The sequence below is a fragment of the Leptonychotes weddellii genome, chromosome 8 (genome assembly GCF_054177405.1).
Source record: "Leptonychotes weddellii isolate Sample4059 chromosome 8, ASM5417740v2, whole genome shotgun sequence".
NCBI classification, from domain to species: domain Eukaryota; kingdom Metazoa; phylum Chordata; class Mammalia; order Carnivora; family Phocidae; genus Leptonychotes; species Leptonychotes weddellii.
Genome location: NC_138376.1, coordinates 1,307,269 through 1,316,787, shown reverse-complemented (window position 1 = coordinate 1,316,787; position 9,519 = coordinate 1,307,269). Strand labels below are relative to the sequence as shown.

Genomic DNA, 9,519 nt, shown 5'->3' with positions numbered 1-9,519 from the left:
AGGTGCTTCTCTTTTCCCCACAAACGCTAAATTCTGTTCCAGAAATTTTCTACCTGAATTTGCCTACTTTTCTACCAAGTCTCAAAATGTTCGTGCTCCCTTTGCAGCCCCAAACTTTGAGTTACGGGAATTACCTTACGTAACAAGAGCAGAGCTGAGGCTTGCTCTCCCCGTCAACGACGGATCGTGTTGCGTCCTGGCGGCGGGTCGGAGAGGATCTGCGCTGGCCCGAGGGGCTGTCCGGGGCGAAGCGAGGTCCGCCCCCGCTTGGGGCAGAAGGGACGGGGAACAGCCCCCCGACGGGAGTGTGGCTGGGGCGTGCAGGGAGGCCCGGCTGCCAGCTGCGGCCGAGGTGCCCAGCGGAGAGTCACTCCAGGAGGGGGCCGACAGGCCGAGTCCAGCCTTGGGAGTCCGCTGTCGAGGGACCTCGGCCTTCACGCTGGTAAAGCAGGAGGACGCTGGATTTCAAGCCGTGAAGTGACTCCACAGGTCTTAACTTTTTTAGAAGGACCCCTCTGCCAGCTCTGCGGAGAACATGTTGTGGGGAGAAAAGGATGGCAGCAAGGAGGTCTGTGAAGTCCCTTTCATCGAGCTGCATATCAGAGAGAACCGTGGCTTGGACAGGTGAAAAGTAGTTACAGTCTAAATAGATTTTAAAGATAGAGCAAAAGAAATTCCTGAGAAAATGGATGTGAAGAGTGAAAAAAGCGCAATCAGTGATGATTTTGAGGGTCTTCTTCAGGAAGGATGGAGTTGCCATTGACTGAAATGGGTAAGACTGGATGGAACAGCATTATTGGGGGCGGCGGGGCGGGGGGAGTGGGAGTTCTGTTTTAGACAGACTAGCGTGGATGCCTGGTGCACAACACTCAGGGTCATGCTAAGAAATCAGTTGAATATACAAGCCCAGGGTTCAGTGGAGTGGGTTAGATGATAGATACCAGGTTATGAGTTGTAGTCATTATTTAAGCCATGAGAACAGATGAAATCACCAAGAAATGAGTGTTTATAAAGAAGAGGTCCAAGGACCAAACCCGAGACAGGCCATTATAGAAAAGGGTGGGTGAGATGACCGGAAACAAAGGATATTAAGAAGCAGCAGTCAGGGAGGTAGAAATACAACCAGGACAGCAGTGTCTTGAAAGTCAAAGAAAATATTTTAAGAAGGATGAGGTGCCTATGGCCCCTGAGAAGTCAAGGACTTAGAAGTGGTGATTAATTTTAGACATCTGGAGGTCATTGGTGATCTTGACAAGAAGTTTCCATTAAGTGGTGGTGCCAAAAACCCCGGATGTAGCGGTTTTGAAGACTGGGAGGAGAGAAACTGCAAACAGTATGTCCGTATAGTTCTGTACAGATTTTATAAAAAGCCATCTGACAGATAGGTCAGTAGCTAGAGGAAAATCTTGGGGCAAGAGAAGCCTTTTTAAGACAGGAGTCAAATAGCATATTTGAACATTTGTGAGAATAATCCAGTAGTCAGGAGATTGCTCTAGTCAATGCAGATAAAACTCTCTGTAAGTCATCAGTAATTCACTGACAGGAATGAAAATTCCTTCCCGGAGGAGACTGAAGAATTTTCCAAAATACTATGATAGCAACATGTCACAAATAGATTTTGACTCCATGTTTCTCTTCTCTGTTATTTTCCCTTTCCAGGACAAAGATACATGAAGACTGGTTCTGGAACTATGCTAAAATTCAAAATACTTGAAGGAATCCTGAGATGTCCACTATGGTACCAGACTTGGCCACCCCCCAGCTTGCCATGTCTTCAGTCTCATTTAATAGACACTGCTCCATCATCAGCCTGTATTCACAGAAGTGCTATATGCTCTTTGAGGATGGCCATATTTTCTAACACGTAATGTGGACACCCAACTTCCAGCCACATATGATTGGGCCAAGTTCTCAAAGGCAGCCAATCCATGGGCTGGCAAGTGACCTAGGAAGAGACCTATAACCTGATCCTCACTAAAAATCTCTGCCCCAAAAGTGACTCAAGTATTTAGATGGCGGGGGGATCACATGGATTATTTTAGGAGGGAAATTGGAACTGGAAAAAGCAAAAATAGTGAGACAGGAGACAGAAGAGATTCAAAGAGAAAATGACATTGAAAGATTTACTGATTCACATTAATCCCTATTTGCTAGCATATAGGTCAATGAACTATTACCCTTGAATGGCATCAAAATGATTAACCTAGACCCTCTATAGATCTTGTTAAATTAAGAGACCCTTCTAGCTAGAGCATAGCTGATCTTATCCCTAAAATCCTATTTGGGTAACTCCATTCCACCTAGCTTCTAGATGTTGAAAGGAGGGAAAGGAGATGGAAGGAGCTAACACCAAGTGGGTCCTCTTATGAACTTTTGGAAAAGGGAAATATGTCTTTCCATCTCTATTAACCCAACATCTGGAGGGCCAGACCTAAGGTGATGTTTGCTCCATTCCCCCACCCTCTCTTCAAGCATGCGTCCCCTTTTCTTTAAACAAAGAACTTAATAACTCATTCATTCAATAAATACTTATTGAATGCCTGCTATGTGTCAGATACTGCATTAGTCACTAGAATAACACCTATGAACAAAATAGAAATTTGTTTCATTTCTAGTGGCAGGATTACAGAATTATTTTAAACCAAAGTTACTATAAAATGCTATACAATGTGATAATAAATGCTAAGGAGAAAAATTGAGAGAAGGACATTAAGGGTGAATTTTTATTTTCAAATTCTAAATGGATTATTGGTGACATGTGAGCAAAAATCTGAAGGAAGAAAATAAATGAGCCATGGGGCTGTCCAGGTAAAGTCACTCCAGACATAGGCTGTTGTGCCCGCAGGGACCCATAGTGGAATTTACCTTGTGCATTAAAGGAATAGCAAGGAGGCTAATTCTGCTGGAGTAAAATGAATGCGATTTTAATGTACACATCAGTTATCTATTGCCTCAAATTAACTCCTTAGCAAACCATCCAAATTCAGTAGCTTAAAACAACGAAAATCTATTTAGCTCACTAGTCTGTGGTTAACTAATATAGGTTAGGATTGACCAGACTGTTTATGTCCCAGCTGGGTTGACTCACGTGTCTGGTGAACAATAGACAATCAGCCAATCTCCATACATTTCATATTCTCCAGCATGCTAAACCCAGGCAAGTTCTCAAGACAATAGCTCAGGGCAAAAGCAATCAGGAAAAACAAATCCCTTCTGGAACCAATAAGCAATTATAGCAAGGTTGTAGGATACAAGGTTAATATACAAAAGGCAATCACTTTCCTATTTATCAACAATGAAAAATTGGAATTTGAAATTAAAAACACAATGTGAGGGGTGCCTGGGTAGCTCAGTTGGTTAGGTGGCTGCCTTCAAATCGGATCATGATCTCTGATCTCAGGGTCCTGGGATCACGCTCCACATCGGGCTCCCTGCTCGGGGAGAGAGGGGAGCATCTTCTCCCTCTCCTTCTGCTGTTCCCCCTGCTTGTGCTCTGTCAGGTAAATAAATAAAATCTTTAAAAATTTTTTAAAAAATCAAAACATAATGTGATTTACATTAGCACCCCCAAGACGAAATACTTAGGTACAAATCTAACAAAATTTGTATAAAATCTATATGTGAGGAAAACTACAAAACTTTGATGAAAGAAATCAAAGAAGCACTAAATAGAGAGATATTCCATGTTCATGGATAGACTCAACATTGACAAGATGTCAGTTCTTCTCAACTTGATCTATAGATTCAACACAATCCCAATCAAAATCCAAGCAAATTGTTTTGTGAATATTAACAAGCTGATTCTAAAGTTTATATGGAGATGCAAAAGACCCAGAATTGTCACCACAATGTTAGAAGAGAAGAATAATTTGGAGGACTGACAGTACCTGACTTCAAGATTATGGTATATGCACACAATGGAATATTATATAGCACTAAAAAGAAAGGAGCTACCAAGCCATGAAGAAATATGGAGGAAACATAAATGGATATTACAAAGTGAAAGAAGTCAATCTGAAAAGGCTGTGTACTGTATGACTCAACTATATGATATTTGGAAAAGACAAATGTAAAAAGATCAGAGGTTGCCAGGGATTAGGAGGGATAGAGGGATGAACAGGCAGAGTGTAGAGGATTTTTAGGGCAATGAAACTATTCTGTATGATACTATAATGGTAGACATATATCATATATTTGGCAAAACCTATAGAATGTACAAGAGTGAACTCAAATGCAAACTATGGACTTCGGATGATAATGACATGTCAGTGTGGGTTCATCAGTTGTAACAAATGTACCATTCTGATTCAGGATATCGATAGTGGGGGAGGTTGTGTGTGTGGCGGTGTAGGGGGTATATGAGAACTTCCCACTCGATTTTGCTATGGACTTAAACTGCTATAAAGAAATAAAGACTACTTAAAAAAAAAAAAAAAACTAAACAGCAACCAAAACAAGCAAGCAGAAAGAGCAAAGGGCATATTCAAGAATCTTCTTTGTCAACTTTGCTAATATCCCATCAGCCTCCATAAGTCACAGTGCTCAGCCAAGAGAGAGTGGGAGGGCACTACAAGGTCACATGAAAAACAACATGAATGGAAGGAAGGGGGAAGAATTGGGGTTATTCATGTAATAAGCCCACTATAGTAGTTAATTATTTCTAGTTGATTTGATGCAAAAAGATCAAAATAAAATCACCTTTTCTATTACCCGGTTATGTTCTCCATATATTCCAGCTTCTTACCCTAATTCCACCATCACCCACACCATGATCATGACTCATCCCCGCCAGTTACACCATTCCTAAGCCTCATCCATCCCTCAGCATGTCCTTAACTCCATCTCTGCTACTCATCTCATCACTGAACTACAAGTTAAAGGTGTCTAAGATGGACTGAGAGGCTCATAGATAAAATTGGTTTTTATATTACTTGAATATTAAAATAAATAAATAGATAGGAAAGGGAGGGAAGGGGGAGGGAGGGAGGGAGGGAGGAAGGAAGGAAGGAAGAGATTTTGCCTTTAGGTCGAAGTAAAATGCTGAGAAAATAAACTAATCACAAACTTAGAAAAAGACTGAGTATTCTGTAGCCATATCAACAGCCACCAGAACCGATTTTAAAACAATTCAGTCTATCAGTGATAATTGTTTTCAAGGCAAGGAATCAGTGTCAACCCTGCCTTCGGAAGATCAGCCGGTCAGAGATGCATTCATGTAGAGAAACAGGCCCTTCAGTGCCAACCAAAAACAGCAGTTTCTCCCCAAAATCATGCTTCCACAGATTATGTCAACCCACTCAGCCCCCCAAAGTCCTCGCTTCCGTGAGCCCCCTACCCCAAAAAATATCATCCCTTGGCTCCCTCAAAGGACCAGTTCCTGCCCAGCCTAGCTCTCTCCCTAAGTGAGCTTTGGCTCCATATTTCAAGTATTGGGTGATGGTTTCATCATCCTTTAAAAATTCCCCTTTATTCAAATCTGAAACATCTGCCCATCATTTTTTGCTGGGATTATATTTTTTTATTCATGTCTCATTTCTGATATTCTTGCGTATCCTATACAATAATGTGGCCTTTCCAACCATATTGCCTTGTCACAAATAGAGACTCGGGCAGGCGTTAGTCCTTTATACAGGTGTATTAATCAGATTCAGCAAGCAAAATGCCGACATTTGAAAACACAGTCTGATGGAAAGGCTTCATACACTCACCCCACAAATATTTACTGAATGCCTATCTTAGGTTCAAAACCATTGTTGGTCTTAGAAATCCGGAAAAAACAAAAACAAAAAAAATAACTGCCTTCATAGAAAGAAATTCTGGTGGGAGCAAACTGATAACTTTTTAAAAAGAAAAGGAAAGGAAGGTACACATTGTGTCTGATTTGCTTTTTTTAACAATAAGAAATAACTTCAACAGTGTTGAGAGGCAGCGGGAAGATGATCAGGTACATGAAGCACCGAAGAGCCATGAGGAGACTTGGGGGCTGGACTCTGGGAACCGGACAAGGACGCGTGGCGCCCCGGGGCGGGGGGGGGGGCCAGTGGCCAGCAGACTCCCGTGTCACCTCCAGTCCCACCCCTACTCTGGTACCTCATTTTCTTTACTAAGATTTCTATCCGAAGGCTTTAAGCCACTTTTTCTCAAGTTGTTGCTTCTTTTTCTCTCCTTCCCTCCACCCCTGCCTCGGAGAACGGGGGACAGAGAAGGTGGGTGTCACTGTTGAGGACTACGAAATTAAGTCCACATCGAATCTCAATTTTACGTTGGAGAGGCTATTTCCAATGCCTGAGGCGACTGCAGCAAACTTAATTTTTTTAAACGCAAGAACGAATGCCTTTCTTGGACTTTCTGGGGATTAAACCCACAACCATCACTGTTAACCTCATCTTCTACCCACCTGAGCTAACAGCCACCTGGCCAGACCCTCTTTTTACTTAAAAAAGTAAAAAGCTGGGGCATCTGGGTGGCTCGGTCGGCTGAGTGTCTGCCTTTGGCTCAGGTCATGATCCCAGGGTCCAGGGATCGAGCCCCACATCCAGCCCCACATCAGGCTCCATGGGGAGTCTGCTTCTCCCTCTCCCTCTGCCCCTGCTCATGCTCTCTCTCTCTCTCACACACACACACTCGCTCACTCTCTCTCTCAAATAAATAAATAAAATCTTAAAAAAATTAAAAAGTAAAAAGTTTGTTGGTCTTCTTGTGTTTCTTTAAAACTAAGGGAAATCCTTCTTCTCCAAAGGAGACTTTTTTTTTAAAGAGTGGTGAGACAGGGGGCCATGATAAGGAGCAGAAAGAGGGGAGACTAGGGAGCAGACAGCGTGAGACTGGGACAGAGACAGACGCTCCAGTCAAGAAGACGAGAGCAGAGAGGGGCCGAGGAGCCCAGAGGGGCCAAGGTGCTGGGGCTGAGGACAGGAGAGGCCCAGAGAGAGGAAACCAGAGCGAGTGGGCAGCAGGGCCAGGTCCTGGGGTGCCGTCTGAAGGGCAGAACGCAGAGTAAGGCCTAGAGAGGGGGAGGCTGGGGCACAGGGGGGCAGCGAGCGAGAGAGAAACTGGATCGGCAGGTCCCATGTCAGCAGGCGTCCCTGCCCCGCTGCGGTGGTTCCCACAGACGCTTGGCCTGGCCCGGGAGAGGCATCTGGAAAGAAACCCGAGCTCCTGGTGAAAGGCTATAAGTTTGAAGCCCAGTCCTAGGACCTGACAAAGGGCCTCAGCGCGTGGGGCGAACAGAGCGCCGAGAGGCAAGCGCAGAACAGGGGACAGCATGGCCAGCAGGCCTGCCCTGTGGCTGGGCCTTCTGCTCCTGCTTTCCCTCGGGGGCTCCTCAGCTCCAGGTAGGAAGACGCTGAGGGTCAGACAGGTGCTCCCAAGGGGGCCTGGCCTGACTCCTTCCCCTCTGTGTCCCACAGCCTCCCTCCTGAGGCGCCTGAGGGAGCACATTCAGCGGTTTCAAGAGAGCTCAGGCCTGAGCCTGACTTTAGGCCCAGGTGCTGGGGCCCTCCCAAAACAAGGGTGGCTGGGACAGCCACTGGACCCTTTCAACACGTCTGACAGGCGATCCTTCCTGCAGGTGAGGCCAGGAGAAGGGGATGCCCCAGTCCCTGCCTCGCTGGGCCCCACAGGCTCATCCTCTGCCTGCTGTCAGCATCCCCAGGGCCCTTAGCTGTGCCCTTGGTCCCCTGGGCTCCCCTCTCTGTCCTCAGCCTCCACATTCTTTGTCCCTCGGGCGCTGTCCTTCCCCCCACTTCTCCCCGTCCTTCAGACTGAGCTTCAAATCCACCACCAACATGTAGGGTCTCAGTATGCAGCAGAAGTTTGGACCTGCCTCACAACAGAAACCTGAAGAGCTCTAATGAATGAATGAACAAATTCACCAGATTTTACACCTACTCTGCACAGTCTGCAAAGGTCAGCTCACCTAGGTCCCACTTGCAAATCCATCTGCATTTCTTACTTATTCTACGGTCCTCATTTCAATATGCTAGTCCTACCCTTGACCCTGGGGACACAGGACTGAAAAGCTGACAAACTATGGCTCTCACAGATCTTACATTCTAGCTGAAGAGACAAACAGGAAAGAAAAGAACACATAAATAAACAAGCCTATTTCACATACTACCAAATATATAAAGAAAGACCCATAAGGGAGGGAGACTGCAATGAACTGGGAAGAGAGGAGAGGTCAGGACCCTCAATCCTACTTCTTCTTGCCCATCCCACCTGTTAGCGGTACTGGGTGAATGACCAGCATTGGGCCAGCCAGCATGGACCCGTGTTCCTGCACCTGGGGGGCGAGAGCCGCCTCGGGTCTGGCTCAGTGATGAGAGGTAAGAAGCAAGGGGGGGAGACACAGCTGGGGAGCTGGTGGAGGCAGGGAGGGGAGCTGCGCCTTACGGAGCTGCAGCTTGCATCCCCCCCAACCATATACTCTTCACAGGGCACCCTGCAGCCCTGGCCCCAGCCTGGGGGGCCCTGGTGATAGGCCTGGAACACAGGTTTTATGGCCTGAGTATACCTGCTGGGGGCCTGGACGTGGCCCAGCTCGGCTTCCTGTCCAGCCGGCATGCGTGAGTAAGGGCCGGGAAGTTGTCTGGGGCTGTGGGCCCGAGGAGGTCTGCATCTCGGCCTCCCTGTGTTGTTGTCGTGGTCCTGCGCTGCCTGAAGTGGACCCCTGGGTCTCTGGTTCATGTTTTCTTCTCTTTTTCAGTGTCTCATGCTTTCTCTCTCGATCTCTGGGTTTCTGCCCCCCCCTTCTTCCTCTCAGGCCATATTTGCACCTCTTTCTGTCTCACTGCAGCCTGCTGGTCCAGACCCCCCACGTCTGGTCCCTGGAGGACACAGCCTCCCCACCCACTGGTCTTCGCTTTCTGCCCCCAGCCCTTCAGTTACTGCACAGATGCAGCCGAGGGATGGGCTGAGCACACACCAGCTCACCACTCCCCCTCGCTCACGTCTCTCACATGCCTCTCATCTCACTTATAGGAAACGAGGCCCCTGGGCTCTGGGTCCGCAGTGAACCCTCTGACCTCCACTTTCTCACACTCCCTGGCCTCCAGCTACACAGAGATCCCTGCTGTTCCCCAGACTTCCGAGCACAGGGCTGCCTGGAGCCTTTCAACTTCCCTCTGCAGGGACAGGGTCTCCCCCACATATTTGTAGGGCTCCCTCCCTCCCTCCCTCGCCCCCCCACCCCTACTCGGTTAACAGCCCCTCCTGGTCCCCAGGGTCCTTCACCTGCTCCACTGTTCCGCAGGACTAAGCTGTCCCTCTCCCACCTGGCAGCTCTCTGCCTTCCTCTTGCCTCCCTCCCTATCTCCACCTCTAGCTCTTTGCCTCTGTGTTTCTTTCTGTCTCTCCATTTTTCACAAGCTAAACGGGTTTCTAGCTGCAGGAGGATGGCACTAACCGTTTCAGAAAGTCCGGGAAGAAAGAAAACACTTGGGATGGAAAAGAGGATGTTAGACGCATCCCAACGTCTCTCTTTGTAATTGTGTCTGTCCTTCCTTCGGTGGCTTCTGG

At 47.0% G+C, this 9,519-nt stretch overlaps 1 protein-coding gene across 2 annotated transcripts in view; it reads left to right on the top strand.

Moving 5' to 3' along the window:
- The first annotated feature begins 7,264 nt into the window (after positions 1-7,264).
- PRSS16 (serine protease 16) overlaps positions 7,265-9,519 on the top strand; it is a 7,812-nt gene continuing 5,557 nt past the window's right edge. The window contains exons 1-4 of one of the 2 annotated variants that reach the window (XM_006735934.2): positions 7,265-7,334; positions 7,410-7,570; positions 8,228-8,327; positions 8,438-8,567. In XM_006735934.2, the coding sequence (XP_006735997.1) occupies positions 7,265-7,334; positions 7,410-7,570; positions 8,228-8,327; positions 8,438-8,567 (461 nt within the window). The remainder of the gene's footprint in view (positions 7,335-7,409; positions 7,571-8,227; positions 8,328-8,437; positions 8,568-9,519) is intronic. The other variant, XM_081827465.1, reaches the window with a different exon arrangement.